Source organism: Salvelinus sp. IW2-2015, linkage group LG26 (assembly GCF_002910315.2).
Source record: "Salvelinus sp. IW2-2015 linkage group LG26, ASM291031v2, whole genome shotgun sequence".
NCBI classification, from domain to species: Eukaryota; Metazoa; Chordata; class Actinopteri; order Salmoniformes; family Salmonidae; genus Salvelinus; species Salvelinus sp. IW2-2015.
In genome coordinates this window covers 13,495,868-13,514,798 of record NC_036866.1, presented here as the reverse complement: position 1 = coordinate 13,514,798, position 18,931 = coordinate 13,495,868, and the positions used below count along the sequence as shown (strand labels likewise).

The following is an 18,931-nucleotide window of genomic DNA, read 5'->3' as shown; positions in this document are numbered from 1 at the left end:
TTTGTGGGTTCTTGTCTATGTGTAGTTGCCTGTCAGCACTCATTTGTATAGCTTCATGGTTCGTTTTGTTGAGTGTTCATTCTTGTAATAAAGAAGAATGTACGCATACCACGCTGCGCCTTGGTCTCCTCCTTTTGACGGCCGTGACAATTAGTCTGACATTTCACATTCTTAAAATAAAGTGATGATCCTAACTGACCTAAGACAGGGAATTCTTACTTGGATTAAATGTCAGGAATTGTGAAAAACCTGAGTTTAAATTTATTTGGCTGAGGTGTATGTAAACCTCTGACTTCAACTGTATGTGTAGGACCAAAAACAGTGACAAAAGCTCTGAAGAAAGAAAGAGTTTGAGTCGAAACACTTATTACTCCCTTCAGACACTCTCCAAACTCATGTAAATAAACTTTAAATAAAATACATCATTACTGTGGCATAACTTAACACTTTAAATGTCACACTTGAATAAACAAACACATACCTTTGAGTAGAAATGACCACACCGCAAACATTGGGGGTCCTCAAATGGCTTTCAAACAAATTACTAGCACAGCAACAACACATCCATAAACACACAAATAACCCTTAAGTATACTGAACAAAAATATAAATGTAAAATGCAAAGATTACAGTTCATACAAGGAAATCAGTCTATTGAAATTAATTAGTTTGGCCCTAATCTATTGATTTTACATGACTGGGAATACAGATATGCATCTGTTGGTCACAGATACCTTACAAAAAAGGTTGGGATGTGGATTGGAAAACCAGTCAGTTTCTGGTATGACCACCATTTGCCTCATGCAGCGTTACACATCACCTTCGTATAGAGTTGATCAGGCTGATGTTGTCCCTCTTCTCTTCAATGGCTGTGCGAAGTTGTTGGATTTTGGCGGGAACTGGAACATGCTGTCGTACACGTCAGTCCAGAGCATCCCAAACATGCTCAACGGGTGACATGTCTATTGAGTATTTGTATTTCTTATGGATCCCCATTAGCTGCTGCCAAAGCAGCAGCTACTCTTCCTGGGGTTCAGCAAAATTAAGGCAGTTAGCAGGCCATGGAGGAACTGGGACATTTTCAGCATCCAGAAATTGTGTACAGATCCTTGTGACATGGGGCCATGCATTATCATGCTGAAACATGAGTTGATGGTGGTGGATGAATGGCACTACAATGGGCCTCAGGATCTCGTCACAGTAACTCTGTGCATTCAAATGGCCATCGATAATGCAATAGTGTTCCTTGTCTGTAGGTTACGCCTGCCTATACCATAACTCCACCGCCACCATGGGGCACTCTGTTCATAACATTGACGTCAGCAAACCGCTTGCCCACACGACACCATACACGTGGTCTGCGGTTGTGAGGCCGATTGGACGTAAGGACAAATTCTCTAAAACGAATTTGGAGGTGGCTTATGGTAGAGAAATTAAACATTCCAATCTCTGGCAACAGCTCTGGTGGACATTCCTGCAGTCAGCATGCCAACTGCACACTCCCTCAAAAATGTAGACATCTGTGGCATTGTGTTGTGTGACAAGACAGCACATTTTAGAGTGGCCTTTAGAGTGGCCTATGCATACAGCCCATCATGTCCAAACCGATGCTGACATAAGGGAGCCACCTGAAAATGTAGCCAAACTTTAATGAGACGTTTTATTACATAAACTCAACATGCAATAATTTCAACGATTTTACTGAGTTACAATTCATATAAGTAAATCAGTCAATTTAAATAAATTCATTAGGCCCTAATCTATGCATTTCACATGACTGGGAAGATGCACAGCCATGGGTGGGCCTGGGAGGGCATAGGCCCACCCACTTGGGAGCCAGGCCCAGTCAATCAGAATGAGTTTCTCCCCACAAAAGGGCTTTATTACAGACAGAAATACTCTCCAGTTTCATCAGCTGTCCGGGTGGCTGGTTTCAGACGATCCCGCAGGTGAAGAAGCCAGATGTGAAGTTCCTCGGCTGGCGTGGTTACACGTGGTCTGCGGTTGTGAGGCCAGTTGAACGTATCGCCAAATTAGCTAAAATGACATTGGAGGTGGCTTATGCTAGAGAAATGAACATTCAATTACCTGGCAATAGCTCTGGTGGACATTCCTGCAGTCAACATGCCGATTGCATGCTACCTCAAAACTTGAGACATATGTGGCATTGTGTTGTGTGACAAAACAGCACATTTTAGAGTGGCCATTTATTGTCCCCAGCACAAGGTGAACCTGTGTAATGAGCATGTTGTTTAATCAGCTTCTTGATATGCCACACCTGTCAGGTGGATGGATTATCTTGACAAAGGATAAATGCTCACTAACAGGGATGTAAACAAATGTGTGCATACAATTTGAGAGAAATACACTTTTGGTGCTTATGAAACATTTCTGGGATCGTTTATTTCAGCTCATAAAACATGGGACACAATTTACATGTTGCGTTTATATTTTTGTTCAGTGTTCATAAGACTCACCTGCAGTACTAGCAAATATGGTTTAGTATGGGTACTAGCTGGTCATGTCTAGAAGCGTTACAGCTTCGGTCAAATTGATGTCAAAAGTAGATTTTTTTCTTCTTGCATTTTAGCTAACCCTTTTCTTAACTTTAATCTCATTCACCTAACTTGATACGTTCATTTTCATAACCTGCTGCATATGTTCAATTTTGACAAAAGTGTTGCGCTTTCTAGATAAAGTCGTACTATGTGTATTTATACATTTTTAATGTTCATCCCTAATTAGGATCCACTGAGAAACACTGACACACACTTTGGTTCCGGTCACCTTAAAACCAAAGTTTGTAAATTATCTTTGCTAAAACGACAAAATATAGCGAACAGACTAAGCGTCTTGTCACTTTGTATAAGAAACTACAACTCCCACAATAATAAGCCCAGTTACAGTGTGATTGGTTTGGACAACTGTGAAAGTCGTCTACGTGTACTTAGCTTTATGATACAGTATCTATAAAAGTATGATTTTATTGCTAAGCAGGTGCAACTATTTATTTTCTACATTAGAAAATACATTATTGCGATTAAGGTATATTTTTACTAGGCGTCTTCCACCACTTTTGGCATAGTTTGTAACGGGATCCCAAGAAATCGTGAACAGACATCTATTCGAGCCAATGAAACCGCTTGTTTTCTGTGGTTTGTGGAACCCAAATCCAGGCCTGCCTACAGTAGCATAATGTCATCAGCTCAGAGACGGAAAAGGAAGCGTTTCCCCCCCCTAGTTAAATGAAAGTCAATGAATTAAGAAGACCAGACCCATCTGCTATTGCATTGGTGTCAGTTAAGTAGACCTGAACTTACAATTGATGTTCAATGGTAAACGGACAGAGTGAACAGTCTTAATTTATCTGCCATCTTTGATCAGCTGTCAAGACACTTAAACTACACGCGTGTGTCGCTAACACTACGAAAATTGACTTCAGTTCGTTGAAGAGATGGTGAGTAGCTAGATGTTTTATCTGTCCACTTGCAACCAGTATGTAGAGCTTCGCTAGCTAATTCAAATGCCTGTAGTTATAGCGTTTAGCCTCTACCGCAGGTACATTTTGGCTACAAAATAGCTAGGTAGCTAGCTTAGAAATGTCAGCTACCGGTAAAATGTCGTTACTTGTCACAGTTACTGCTTCAGGTTCTCTTCAAATTGAGAGCTGGCTATATGTCAGTTTGAAGTTAGCATAAATTGCCCTTGCATTCTATTAGCCATGGACACGTTGCACACCGTTAGCTAGGTTACTTGGGCTGCTAGCATGGATGGTAACCTTCACAGCCAGCACTTCCCCCCCATGTCATGGCTATCTTGGGTGATTTCTTTCCTTGGCTTAAGAGGACTTGGTTCCTTCCTTGAAAAGTTGAATGGCTGACAGTTGTAGGAGGGCACCCCCCCACTCTCGACACGTGTAGTAGCGACACCTTTGAGACACGCAGCAGTTGTGTCGGTTGAAACAATTCTCAGGAAACTCCATGTTGGTTGTCTACAAACGTTGGGTTGACCCCTTTTTGTACTGTAGCTACTTTGATTAACCAGGTGTGTGTCTGTCTGTCTGAACAGGCGCTAATTGGAGTGCAGCTGGTGGTCAGCTTGCTGGTTGCTAGCATCATGCAGAGAATGACTCCACACTGTTCTTTTGCTCGCTGGCTTCTATGCAATGGCAGGTAAAGTAATGTACACAAATGTCATGCAGAAGTGGATTTGGAGGTTGGGTGTAGAGACATCCTGATAGTGGTTAGGGTTTGGAGTTATTCCTTGTCAGATCATGAGGGCAGGAGAAACTGCCTAATCATAGTGAAAAGATTTGAGTTAAACAACAGTCATACTACTAGCCAACTACTTGCAATGTGTATATATGTTTAAAACAAATATAACTTGATCCTTTCAGTCTATTCCGGTTCAAACACCCCTCTGAAGGCGAGCTGTGTGCCCTGGCAGGCAAACAGATGCCCAGCAAGCCCAGCAGGAGAGACAGGTGTGAGCTGAGGGGGCATGATGATACAGTACAACTGGTGTCTTTTCTTTTGTATCACTGTTATGATAGTAGACTGTGCTGTTACAGAGAAGGTTTGCTGACTTCTTCTTTGTAGGAGACAGAATGGGGACAGCAAGCCTCTCACAGTGCCGAAGGACATCGACCTGAACTTGGAAAAAGCTCCAATTGGCCTCCTTGATGCCCTTGGTAAATAAAACAAAAGCATGACCACTACTGCTGACTGAAATTTTTATTTTATTTATTTTATTTTACCGTTATTTTACCAGGTAAGTTGACTGAGAACACGTTCTCATTTGCAGCAACGACCTGGGGAATAGTTACAGGGGAGAGGAGGGGGATGAAAGAGCCAATTGTAAACTGGGGATTATTAGGTGACCGTGATGGTTGAGGGCCAGATTGGGAATTTAGCCAGGACACCGGGGTTAACACCCCTACTCTTACGATAAGTGCCATGGGATCTTTAATGACAGAGAAGTCAGGACACCCGTTTAACGTCCCATCCGAAAGACAGCACCCTACACAGAGCAGTGTCCCCAATCACTGCCCTGGGGCATTGGGATCTTTGTTTAGACCAGAGGAAAGAGTGCCTCCTACTGGCCTCAACACCACTTCCAGCAGCACCTGGTCTCCCATCCAGGGACTGACCAGGACCAACCCTGCTTAACTTCAGAAGCAAGCCAGCAGTGGTATGCACTGCAATGCCCTCCAAGCCCTTGCATTTAGGCCTTATCTTTTCCTTACAATATTTTAGCTTTGTCTCTCCTTTCCCATTCTCAGTACTGCGATTCTTCCTGGAGTACCAGTGGTTGATTGACTTTGCAGTGTATGCGATGGGCATCTACCTTTTCACCGAGGGCTACTTCTGTGTAGTTGACCCTGCCATGGAGGTCCACATTGGGGCCTTCTGGTGTGTGCTGACTGTTCTCTGCTGCCTGTATCCTTCAGTTCACCTTCTCTGAGATCCCATAGTTGTATTACAATTTTAACTTGAAAATGGAATTGAACTTATTCCTAAGAAGACTGAAGTTGTACTCACTGTACTTGTCAATGTTATCACCATGTAAAAACTGTTAGTGTCAATTTCTACAAAGTGGGCCCCTTGTATACATCAATAACCCTATGAAAGTCCCGCCTACTTCCTGTTGCAAGTCCCATACTGTTTTTGAATGGGCTTCAAGCTTATAATCAAAATCATGAAAACGTGGTCATTTTAACATACAGTATGTAAAATGATATTTGTATTTTTGAATTAATTTGCTTCAACCTAATGCCTTTCGTGAAGGTTTTCGATTATGGGAAAAAAATCTAAATTCTGTCAAACCTTCATGAAAGGCATCAGGTAGAAATTAATCCACAAATATAATTTTACATATATCTTAAGTGACTACGTTTTCATGAATTTGATAATATAAGCTTGACGCCCATTCAAAAACAGTATGAAACACCCAAACATGCACTGTTGCCAAAAAAACACTCAGATGCACCTGTTGTGCTCCTCCTTGATTGGAGTTGTTTGTTGAGGGACTGCCCGATTGTCCCTGTGTTGCCCTTAACCCTCTCTCACAGGAAAACCCTCCACTCCCTGATGGGCCACTATTTCCGGTCTGACGAGGGGGGTGAGCGTTCGGTGTGCTTGGCCTTTGGTTTCCTATCTCTGCTGGTGGCCATGTTGGTGCTAGTGGTCAGAGAAGACTACCTGGAGTTTGGCCTGGAGCCTGGTATGTCCACTACACTAACCCCTACTACAGTAGTCCCATGGGGATGTACACTGTGTGTACAAAACATGAAACACTTTCATAATATTGAGTTACACCCCCCTTTCCCCCTCAAAACAGCCTCAATTCGTCAGGGCATGAACTCTACAAGGTGTCAAGCGTTCCACAGGGATGTTGGCCCATGTTGACTCCAATGCTTCCCACAGTTGTCAAGTTGGCTGGATGTCCTTTGGGTGGTGGACCATTCTTGATACACAGGAAACTGTTGAGTGTGAAAAACCCAGCATCGTTGCCGTTCTTGACACACTCAAACTGGCGCACCTACTACCATACCCGGTTCAAAGGCACTTAAATCTTGTCTTGCCCATTCACCCTCTGAATGGCACACGTACCGTTGAAGTCGGAAGTTTACATACACTTAGGTTGGAGTCATTAAAACTCGTTTTTCAACCACTCCACACATTTCTTGTTAACAGACTATAGTTTTGGCAAGTCGGTTAGGACATCTACTTTGTGCATGACACAAGTCATTTTTCCAACAATTGTTTACAGAAAGATTATTTCACATATAATTCACTGTATCACAATTCCAGTGGGTCAGAAGTTTACATACACAAAGTTGACTGTGCCTTTAAACAGCTTGGACAATTCCAGAAAATGATGTCATGGCTTTAGAAGCATCTGATAGGCTAATTGACATCATTTGAGTCAATTGGAGGTGTACCTGTGGATGTATTTCAATGCCTACCTTCAAACTCAGTGCTTGACATCATGGGAAAATCAAAAGAAATCAGCCAAGACCTCAGAATTTATTTTAGACCTCCACAAGTCTGGTTCATCATTGGGAGCAATTTCCAAACGCCTGAAGGTACCATGTTCATCTGTACAAACAATAGTACGCAAGTATAAACACCATGGGACCACGCAGCTGTCATACCGCTCAGGAAGGAGACGCGTTCTGTCTCCTAGAGATGAATGTACTTTGGTGTGAAAAGTGCAAATCAATCCCAGAACAACAGCAAAGGACTTCTTGAATATGCTGGAGGAAACGGGTACAAAGTATTTATCTATATCCACAGTAAAACGAGTCCTATATCAACAACCTGAAAGGCCACTCAGCAAAGAAGAAGCCATTGCTCCAAAACCGCCATTAAAAAAAGCTAGACTACGGTTTGCAACTGCACATGGGGACAAAGATCGTACTTTTTGGAGAAATGTCCTCTGGTCTGATGAAAGAAAAATAGAACTGTTTGGCCACAATGACCATCGTTATGTTTGGAGGAAAAAGGGGGAGGCTTGCAAGCCGAAGAACACCATCCCAAACGTGAAGCATGGGGGTGGCAGCATCATGTTGTGTGGGTGCTTTGCTGCAGGAGGGACTGGTGCACTTCACAAAATAGATGGCATCACGAGGGAGGAAAATTATGTGGATATGTTGAAGCAACATCTCAAGACATCAGTCAGTAAGTTAAAGCTTGTTTGCAAATGGGTCTTTCAAATGGACAATGACCCCAAGCATACTTCCAAAGTTGTGTCAAAATGGCTTAAGGAGAACAAATTCAAGGAATTGGAGTGGCCATCACAAAGCCCTGACCTCAATCCTATAGAAAATTTGTCGGTAGAACTGAAAAAGCGTGTGCGAGCAAGGAGGCCTACAAACCTGACGCAGTTACACCAGCTCTGTCAGGAGGAATGGGCCAAAATTCACCCAATTTATTGTGGGGAACTTGTTGAAGTCTACCTAAAATGTTTGACTCAAGTGAAACAATTTAAAGGCAATGCCACCAAATACTAATTGAGTGTATGTAGACTTCTGACCCACTGGGAATGTGATGAAAGAAGTAAAAGCTGAACTAAATCATTCTCTCTAAAATAAAGTGGTGATTCTAACTGACCTAAGACAAATTTTTACTCGGATTAAATGTCAGGAATTGTGAAAAACCTGAGATTAAATGTATTTGGCTGAGGTATATGTAAACTTCTGACTTCAACTGTACACAATCCATGTCTCAAGGCTTAAAATGTATTCTTTAACCTGTCTCCTCCCCTTCGTCTACTCTGATTTGAAGTGGAATTGTGGCATCAATAAGGGATCATAGACTGACCAGGTGAATCTGTCATGGAAAGAGCAGGTGTATGGGATCAGTAATATGCCAAATGTATTGTGTATACCCGTTCATCGCCCAAATAAGGCATTGACTACTTTTGCGGTGAGCTTTACGAACGGGTGTACACCGTAATAGTGTTGCAAATATAGAGTAATCTAGGGTTTCGATTCTTTACATTGGACATACTATGGTTACACATATGGTTAACATTATGGTTACCATACTATAATTTCTGCAGCCTTGAAAGGCAGGCATCAACATGGCCGAACGAGAGGCTGCCAGCGATTTTATAGAAATCGCTTCCTACGGATACAAACACTTTTTCCCCCTACGACTACAAATCGCTTTCTAAGTTTGATAACTTTTTGTATTTTTCTTGTCAAATCCCTGACAAAATTCAGGTGACCTAAGCTCTTCCAAATATGGAGTTGCAGGTTTGCCGTATCTGTCATGTTTGCGCATATCTCTATGTGCAAATCTTTATGGCAGTCATTTCCTTAAGGTTCTTGGAAATGACCTGCATATCTGCTGTTCTAAAAAAAATTCTAATCCCATATATCGATATACAATTCAAAAGGTGTTTGTTTTTGGATAGTGATTTACATTTGTGCGTTGGTACTTATTTGTACAGATCATGATACACAAATACAAAATGCATGCTGTGTGTTCACAATACATTTGGCATGATATTGATCCCATACAGGTGTTCCTAATGTTCTGTACAGTGTGTTTGTAATAAATAATATATATATCTCACTTAACAGTGACTTGTTTAGTTAATTTGATCATTTTTATGCTTTTGTATTTCAGGTTTTAACAGTCTTTTTAACAACCTTGAGGTTTTCGCAAAACAGCAAGGCTTTGCTGAGTGGTCGTAAGTATCTCTTCATTGGACAGTTTAAATTTATTTAAAATAAATATGTAAATCACAACTTGGGTCCATAGAATAGTAGCCAGTCATTCATGGACTGATGATATGCTTTTAGTGATCTGTGTGTCGGCAAATGTTCTCTCTAATGTTTATTATATTTGGGCTCCCATCAGAGTCCCGGTGACCAAGCTGACTGTGAAGTTGGGTCTGGCTGCCATCTGTGCTTTTATTGGTGCTTTGCTGGCCTTCCCTGGCCTCCGCCTAGCCCAGACCCACCTGGACGCAGTTCAGATGAACTCAGACCGCCCATTCATCCAGTAAGAACACTAACACAGATTTAGCTGTGAAACCAAATAACCACTTGGCTCCGCTAGTAATGTCTTCCTGTTCGGGTGTTGTTTTCTGCTCCCTGTAGGATTCTGTTGCACATTAGTTTTCTGGCTCCAGTGGTGGTGATCGTGTTGTGGATCAAACCCATCGCTAGGGACTTCCTGGGGAACGCTCCAATGGGGAAGACCTCAGTCACGCTGTAAGTGTGTGTCTTGGTACTCTATATGTACAAAAGTGTGTGGACACCCCTTCAAATTAGTGGATTCGGCTGTTTCAGTCACACCCGTTGCTGACGTGTATAAAATCGAATACAAAGCATGCAATATCCATAGCTAAACATTAGCAGTAGAATGGCCTTACTGAAGAGCTCAGTGACTTTTAACGTGGCACCGCCAAAGAATGCCATTCGTCCAACAAGTCAGTTCGGTCAACTGTACGTTCTTTTATTGTGAAGTGGAAACGTCTATGAGCAACAACAGCTCAGCCGCGAAGTCGTAGGCCACACAAGCTCACGGAACAGGACTAGCGAGTGCTGAAGCGCTTAATTGTCTGTCCTCGGTTGCAACACTCGCTACCAAGTTCCAAATTGCCTCTGGAAGCAACGTCAGCACAATAACTGTTTGTCTGGAGCTTTATGAAATGGGTTTCCATGGCTGAGCAGCTGCACACAAACCTAAGATCACCATGCGTAATGGCAAGCATCAGCAGGAGTAGTGTAAAGCTTGCCGCCATTGGACTCTGGAGCAGTGGAAACTGCCAACTGTAATGTCTGGGGCTGTTTTTCATAGTTCGGGCTACGCGCCTTAGTTCCAGTGAACGGAAATCATATCGCTGTAGCATACAATGACATTCTAGACGATTCTGTGCTTTCAACTTTGTGGCAACAGTTCGGGAAGTTCCTTTCCTGTTTCAGCATTACAATGTCCCCATGCATAAAGCAATGTCCGTACAGAAATGCTTTGTCGATCGGTGTGGAAGAACTTGACTGGTCTGCACAAAGCCCTGACCTTAACCCCATCGAACACCTTTGGAATGAATTGGAATGCCGACTACAAGCCAGGCCTAATCGCCCAACATCAGTGCCCGACCTCACTAATGATCTTGTGGCTGAATGGAAGCCAGTCCCCGCAGCAATGTTCTAACATCTAGTGGAAAGCCTTCCCAGAAGAGTGGAGGCTGTTATTGCCGCAAAGGGGGACCAACTCCATGTTAATGCCCATGATTGTGGAATGAGATGTTTGACGAGCAGGTGTTCACATATTTTTGGTCATGTAGTGTATGTATATACTTGCTGTATTCCACTCTTGTGCATCCCCTGATTTCCTATACTTCAATGATGAAATATTACAATTATGACTTTTTGGCACCCTTGTGCTCATTCCTTGTTAGGGCTGTGGCGGTCATGAAACTTAGTCAGCTGGTTATTGTCATGTAATTGACTGCTGGTCTCACGGTAATTAACATCAGCACGTTTAGCGTCTCCACACATACAAGCCGCTGATGCTAGCCTTTGGAACATTTCAGTACATTTTAAAGAAGTTTAACAAATCCATTTAATATACACCATCTCAATAACTCCATTATTTATTTTAGGTAGGTCTAAAGAAACATATTAAGAAAATGTACAGTATTTCAGAAGAACCGATTATGAGTGGGCCTACTGTATGTTTTCTGTCCATGCATAGGTTCTAGGATAGTTAATTTAGCAGACAAGATATGCTTTTTAGTCCTGTGCCATTTTATATTATATGATTTTATAGTAAAAAATTATATAATAGAAAGGATATTTTTCCCATCCCGGAGCTGAGTGCACATATGGAGTGTACAAGTGATAATTTGAAAGGTCCTATACTTTGATTTTAGAGTTAATCTAGTTTTGAATGATACAAACCTTTAGAATGTCTAACATTTATGGGCTGCATGATGCAACTATAGACTATTGCTGATTTGAGAAAGTATCAAAAAAAGCTTGCACTCTGTTCTTTGCCTCAGGCTGCACATGCTGTTCTCTCATTAAACTTTAAACATCGAACTATTCTCAATTAACTAATGTCATTTGTTTCGATTTATAATGGCCCATTATCAAATGGGCAGGGGGGAAAAGACATCTCCGTATGCACTCATATAGCGAATGAAGGCCGCTTTCCCACGGTTCGTTTTGTAACCATGCCAGGTAGACTTCTCTGGTTTTATAGCAGCGCATGTGCTTAATATAAGCAGCTGAGAAATAAATATATTAGCAGCTTGGATCGTCTTTTTAGTGGCAACCATCAAAGCTCTGCTTTCACACAGGATTGCATATAGAGATGTCTGAGCTTATAACACTTATTTCACTCCAAGCAACAGCCACTGTTTGAGGAGCATGCAAATCAAATGTATTTATATAGCCCTTCTTACATCAGCTGATATCTCAAAGTGCTGTACAGAAACCCAGCCTAAAACCCCAAACAGCAAGCAATGCAGGTATAGAAGCACGGTGGCTAGGAAAAACTCCCTAGAAAGGCCGAAACCTAGGAAGAAACCTAGAGGAATCAGGCTATGAGGGGTGGCCAGTCCTCTTCTGGCTGTGCCGGGTGGAGATTATAACAGAACATGGCCAAGATGTTCAAATGTTCATAAATGACCAGCATGGTCAAATAATAATAATAATCACAGTAGTTGTCGAGGGTGCAGCAAGTCAGCACCTCAGGAGTAAATGTCAGTTGGCTTTTCATAGCCGATCATTAAGAGTATCTCTACCGCTCCTGCTGTCTCTAGAGAGTTGAAAACAGGAGGTCTGGGACAGGTAGCACGTCCGGTGAACAGGTCAGGGTTCCATAGCCGCAGGCAGAACACTTGAAACTGGAGCAGCAGCATGGCCAGGTGGACTGGGGACAGCGAGGAGTCATCATGCCAGGTAGTCCTGAGGCATGGTCCTAGGGCTCAGGTCCTCCGATAGAGAGAGAGAAAGAGAATTAGAGAGAGCATACTTAAATTCACACAGGACACCGGATAAGACAGGAGAARTACTCCAGATATAACARACTGACCCTAGCCCCCCGACACATAAACTACTGCAGCATAAATACTGGAGGCTGAGACAGGAGGGGTCAGGAGACACTGTGGCCCCATCCGATGATACCCCCGGACAGGGCCAAACAGGMAGGATATAACCCCACCCACTTTGCCAAAGCACAGCCCCCACACCACTAGAGGGATATCTTCAACCACCAACTTACCATCCTGAGACAAGGCAGAGTATAGCCCACAAAGATCTCCGCCACGGCACAACCCAAGGGGGGGCGCCAACCCAGACAGGAAGATCATGTCAGTGACTCAACCCACTCAAGTGACGCACCCCTCCTAGGGACGGCATGGAAGAGCACCAGTAAGCCAGTGACTCAGCCCCTGTAATAGGGTTAGAGGCAGAGAATCCCAGTGGAGCCTCTTGCAGCGTGACAGATGATATTGCGCCCACACTTTGTATGCCATGGGCTCTCCAACCATGTTCTTGCAGGTCTCTAGTGCTTAATTTGATAAGGCAAGTTAAATCTGTTAAGGAATATAGGTAGTAAAATGTTTTTACAATGAAACATATTTAATTAAACTGACAGCCCCGATCTCTGTGCTCTCGAAAGGAATTAAGGGGAGAGCGAGGAGATGGAATAGCACAGTGGTGAGATTGTGTAAGCTAAAGGAAGTGTCAGCCTATTCATTATGAAAATATAACAAATACAAATTCACAAATTTTAGGCTAACTGTAAGCTGCCTTGCACAATCAATGAACCAACAGTATTGCCTAGGCCTATATGTTCTTTCCAAGACTCATGGATAGCATAAGGTAACCGGTCCATCCAGTATCCATAATTATACAGTCCACACTCAAAGGTGACTAGTATAATGTGTTTAATTTTGGAGTATAGGCTAGACCAATTATATACCAAAGAAATCTTAAATATGTATATATATATATATATATATATATAAAAATAAAGAATTCTGCCATGTGTAGTAAGCGGTAGGCTATTAGCTATGTATTGTATAAGGAAAAATCATTTTCATTCAGGGGTTCTTCGGGCTTGGGCTCATAAGCCTATATGTATCCATAAGGTCTAATATGTGTATGGGTGTTTTGAATTGATCATCACCTTAGAAAGCACTGTCCACTTCATTGTTTGGCTTCGAAACAACATTCACAATGACCATGTTTTCGACTCAGTTTCAACCTGTTAATGAATTTCTTTCTTCAAATTGATCGATCAGTGAGGTGGGTTTTAAAAACTGTTTTGATAAGTGTTTGATATGATTTGAGATCCAATTTGTATTGATGTCAGTGGTTAGAGGGACTATAGAGATCAGAGTACACGGCCATTAGCAGTTGGGTACTAACAACATATGTCCAGAATGCATAAGAGGAGATTAATGTGACCCAATGGTCATGTGGAATTTGACTGCGGTCATGACTGCCAGTGTGGCGGTATTGCAGTCACCGCAACAGCTCAACTCCTAGTGTTGACGTCTCTGTGTGTTATCCCAGTATGTCAAGCGCAATGTTTGACAGTGTTCGTCTGTGGGCGGTGGTGGTGCTGTGCTGCCTGAGGCTGGCCCTGACCCGCTACCACATGCAGGCCTACCTCAACCTGTCCCAGAAGTGGGTGGACCAGATGAAGAAGGAGGCAGGACGCATCGCTGCTATCGACATCCAGAGGAAGGTAAGATGCCTAAACCTCTAAACCAGCCATTTTGTTTTTTCGAAATACCGACAATATCATTTTCAATACTGTTTAAAAAAAAGTTATGCATGCATACATACACTTTTTTTGGGTGGAGGGGTTGGGCTGGGGCGTGCTACGCCGCTGCTTAAACTATAAGGTAAGTATAACTATAAGAAATCTAAGGTGTCAAATTATCTCCAGCTCAGTGCTCCAGCTATGCATTTGCTTTGCTAACTTTCTAGCTAAGTGGCTAGATGTCAAGATCAAGCTTCTTGCTTACAGCAGAGACATACAATCTCTGTTGGCTCAAGATCCCTGTTGCCTAAATCGTTTTAGAAATAGCGCCCCTTGTGTGCACTTCCGGTAATACCGTATACCCTGGTGTGGTACAGAAACGGTTTGAAAATATGGGTACCGCCCAACCTTAATTGACAGAGGAAACCTGTATCCATGAGTCTTTGTTGTCCTTCCAGGTGACCCGTGTGTTCTGCTACCTGACCATAGTCACCCTGCAGTACGTGATCCCTGTTCTACTCCTCCTCTTCTCTACCCTGGCTCTGAAGGTCCTGGGTAAGACATGTACAGCACCTAACAACATAAGCAACAACTCTAATCTCAGTGAGGCCTTCAGTGACTGCTGAGAATCTGCATTCTACAATTTAAAAATGGGGAGTCATGATAATTTACCAACAGCTTCACCTTAATAATGCCTGATGTTACAGGTAACTGCCAAAATAAAGGAAACACGTGTGTAAATGAGGGATGCAAAGTATATTGAAAGCAGGTGCTTCCACACAGGTGTGATTCCTGAGTTAGTAAAGCAATTAATATCCCATCATGCTTAGGTTCATGTATAAAAATGCCCAGTTGCCCATTATTTGGGCTACCATGGCTAGAAGAGCTCTCAGTGACTGAAAGAGGGATCTCAAAGGAGCATGGGGTATGTTTTTTTATTTTTATAGAATGTCACATTTAGAAAATCTAGTATGCTTTAAATGACATTGTTATACTCATTTCGGCTTTTCATTTAGTAGACTTTGCTGTACACTTTTGAGGAAGAGAATCCTCTTTCCAGACTCACGCTTGTTTGATAATCCGTTGATAGAGAGAAAAAGGGACCCGCTGTACCCAAATGAACAAATGGCGGGAATCAACGCAATTGTGCGTTAGATGATACATTCTCAGGATTGGTGAGCCTATTTTGTTGATATTTCTTGGTTACTGTGTTCATTTTGACTAAACAGTACGTTCTGAAGAGGTGTGTGTGTATATAGTACGATTAGTACATTTACATTTAAGTCATTTAGCAGACGCTCTTATCCAGAGCAACTTACAAATTGGTGCATTCACCTTATGATATCCAGTGGAACAACCACTTTACAATAGTGCATCTAACTCTTTTAAGGGGGAGGGGGGGGGGTTAGAAGGATTACTTTATCCTATCCCAGGTATTCCTTAAAGAGGTGGGGTTTCAGGTGTCTCCGGAAGGTGGTGATTGACTCCGCTGACCTGGCGTCGTGAGGGAGTTTGTTCCCTCACAGTATACGCTACTGGTCAAAAGTTTTAGAACACCTACTCATTCAAGGGTTTTTCTTTATTTTTACTATTTTCTACATTGTAGAATAGTAGTGAAGACATCAAAACTATGAAATAACACATGGAATCAAGTAGATTCTAGAGCGGTGCCTGACACGTAGTTTTCCACCACTATCAACAAAACACCAAATTATGGACTTTCTCATGGAAGAATGATGCCGCATCCCTCCAAGAGTTCCAGACACTTATAGAATCTATGTCAAGGTGCATTGAAGCTGTTCTGCCTCATGGTGGCCCAACACCTTATTAAGACACTTTATGTTGGTGTTTCCTATATTTTGGCAGTTACCTGTATATGTAGTCTATAAGTTGTTCATTTAGAATGTCTCATGTGGTAACGGCTTTCGATCCTGCTGTGTTTTTGTTCTGTATGTCAGGTGACTTCTCGTGGAGTGGTGCGGAACAGGCTCCGGGGGTGACTCCTGCCCTGGTAATGCCCACGGTCACTCCCGTCCTGCCAGGGCTGGAGGAGGACGAGGATGGGGTGGAGTACATGGAGGAGGACATCCAGGCCACGGTGGCTCGTCTGACAGAGGGCTTCTCAGCCCTGCGCTCCGTCCTCACCCCCCTCTTCTTCAGAGGCCTCTTTGCCTTCCTTACCTGGTGGGTGGCCGCCTGCCAGGTCATCAGCAGCCTGTTTGGCATCTACTTCCACCAGTACCTCATGCAGAACTGAGGAAGAATACACAGAACTACACTACCCACAATACCTAGCTAACACAAGCCCAGTGTGATGTAGGCAGGTAAACCTCTTTAACACAACAGAAGGACAGGATGGGTGCTCTTGTCTTACTGTAACTAAGGACATGTGAGGGTTTCTTCTGACACACTACTACTTTGTTGTCCTGTGGGACACAGATGATGTTGCCTGTGACTGCCTGGGGACTATGATGGAGATGCAGTATAATGGGGACTGAACTCTGTCCCTTGCTACTTAACACATTTCTCTTAAGCCCAGTGTTAACCTTCTTAATTTTTCATCACACAATATTGTTAAATGCTGCAAATGAGACTTTACTATTAGGAAAAAGGTACCACTACACTACAGCCTAGTTTGCTATTAGACAGATTCAGAAGCTCTTGATGCTTTTTTAAAATTTTCGTTATATTTTCTGCTATATACCGTACCGATTGTCATGAACCCATGGAGTTCAGTCTATTTAGCAGTCATCACCACTTGTGTATGGATTGATCAAACTCGGGCCTCGCCTGTTCATTCTCCTTAATCATTTATACCCACCTTTAAAACGAAGCACTGAGGATCAGTTACTGTGTTTATTTAATGAAGGGATTCAAAGAAGAATTCCAAGTGCCTGGAAACTCAGGGATTTTAAGTCGATGATAAGATCTCCTTTTTTCATTAAATGTTTTTTTCTCTGTAAAATGGTAGACTGGTGATAGACATTTATCTGTATCATTGAATAACACTCCAGCCCAGACTGGATTTGGCCAAATTTACTTGTTATCAACCATCTTTCAGTCTCAACAAAGTTTGTTAGTTGTTTGAACAAGGTACTTTGTCTTTTATTGCTGCCAAACTATAATTCACAGATGTAGGTTTAGAACAAATCTCGCTTAAAACTTCAACCTAGGTCTGAAATGCGTTGCTGATTGTAAGGTCAATGGTTTGTTTTTAATTTATTTATTTGCCCCTGGTCATATTATGTTGGAAAGGTGCAGGTGTCGTGCTGCTGTTTGGGTCATGGTTTATGGCACGTGTGATTTATTTGATTGAATGTTCGCTAATCATTTCACGGTGTGTGGTTTGTATGAAGATGCTGTTTTTACAATTAAGAGACTTCTGAATGCATGGCGTTAACTTTTTAGTTGTGTACAAGTGTTTTATTTGGTTGTGTGGCTTAATAAAACAATAATTGAATATTTTATGATTCTTTTCCATCTTTAGTTTTAGTATGCCAAAATCACATGTTTTGATTATCCCAGCAAAATGTACATTTCAGATTTTATTTTCTCCCAATGACTTATTTTCTTTATTATAACGCGTAGGAGATAAGGGTAATAAAATATGGGGGTCCTTCAAAGTTTAATAATTTGACAAAAGACCATGCATGACAATGGTTTGTAGCTGCTGAATTGGGCATTCACCTCTGACCTTAATCATTGATAGTTGCCCTGCACTAATTCTGTCTCAACAATCTGATATAGACAAATATTTTTTTGTAAATATATTTAGATTTTTCGATCTTAGTATGTGTAATATCATATAGCTTTGTAGCAATGTGATGCAGTGCAACGTGTCACAGATGTAATGCCAACTTGTCAAATTTCTCAAATGGTATATTTTTGTGGATATCACTTTTTGTGAAATAATATTGGTAAAAATCAGCTTGCTTTTGTATAGCTCTAAGGAACATGACCTTCCCTCAGATGTGACACAGCCAGAAAGGCCCGTGGAGCGTTCGTCTGAGCTGACATGATTTATTGAAGATATTATTTAACTTCCTGATCCAGTCAAAACCCACAAAGATGCCCAATTTAGGGAGGGACTGACTTATCTGAGCCTTTATGTTCTGGTGAGGTGGGAATGTTTCATTGGAGGATATCGATGGTGCTCAAGCACAGAACTAGATGGGACCAGATAACACCTTGGAACTTTGTGTTATGGATGGCTGAGATTCTGATCTTGAATGCTTGTTTCACTAACAATCTTTTACTGTTTGACAACATATTTTTATGTGATATGATTTTTTATAATTGTTGAGTGAAATTTCTGAAAAAGTTGTTTCCCCACTTGTTTTATCTTGTCATGCATTTGCCTTGATGCTTTTCAGATCACAGAGCATTTTACAATGATGTCAAAACAGCTATTATGAGTACTTTGACTTCCTTCTGAGAATTTTCTACCTAACCCTCTATTGCCCCTACTGGTATAAGGCCTATATAAAATGTATGTGCCGGGGCTTGCTTTCCTCTTAAGGCCAGGCAGATGCAGGCCTTTACTGGCCTCTGACAGGTCTGGGAGAGTGTCTGGCTTAATGAACTGGAAGGTGACAGGGTTGACATATCTATATAATCACATTAATTATGTGCATGTGTTTGGAGGCCCCCAGTCTGAAGCCTGCAGCCACCATGGCTGTTGCTATAGGGACCAG

The 18,931-nt window shown here is 42.1% G+C and overlaps 1 protein-coding gene across 2 annotated transcripts; it reads left to right on the top strand.

Annotated features, from left to right (window-relative positions):
- The first annotated feature begins 3,175 nt into the window (after window positions 1–3,175).
- Window positions 3,176–17,701, top strand: LOC111952537 (transmembrane protein 161A). Of its 2 annotated transcripts, XM_023971330.2 has the most exons (12): window positions 3,177–3,457; window positions 4,069–4,172; window positions 4,397–4,483; window positions 4,599–4,690; window positions 5,282–5,438; window positions 6,071–6,222; window positions 9,138–9,201; window positions 9,372–9,515; window positions 9,614–9,727; window positions 14,045–14,219; window positions 14,696–14,792; window positions 16,196–17,701. In XM_023971330.2, exons 1-12 carry the CDS (start codon window positions 3,455–3,457, stop codon window positions 16,492–16,494), a joined length of 1,488 nt encoding a protein of 495 aa, XP_023827098.1. In that variant the 5' UTR covers window positions 3,177–3,454; the 3' UTR covers window positions 16,495–17,701. The 2 variants fall into 2 exon arrangements, with proteins under 2 accessions (XP_023827099.1, XP_023827098.1); XM_023971331.2 differs by lacking the exon at window positions 4,069–4,172 and having other exon boundaries at window positions 3,176–3,457.
- Window positions 17,702–18,931: the final 1,230 nt, after the last annotated feature.

Coding starts and splice junctions, on each gene's coding strand:
- LOC111952537 (XM_023971330.2), top strand. Junction 4,691..5,281: donor TGGCCTCCTTGATGCCCTTG/GTAAATAAAACA, acceptor TCCCATTCTCAG/TACTGCGATTCTTCCTGGAG. Junction 9,728..14,044: donor GGGAAGACCTCAGTCACGCT/GTAAGTGTGTGT, acceptor GTGTTATCCCAG/TATGTCAAGCGCAATGTTTG.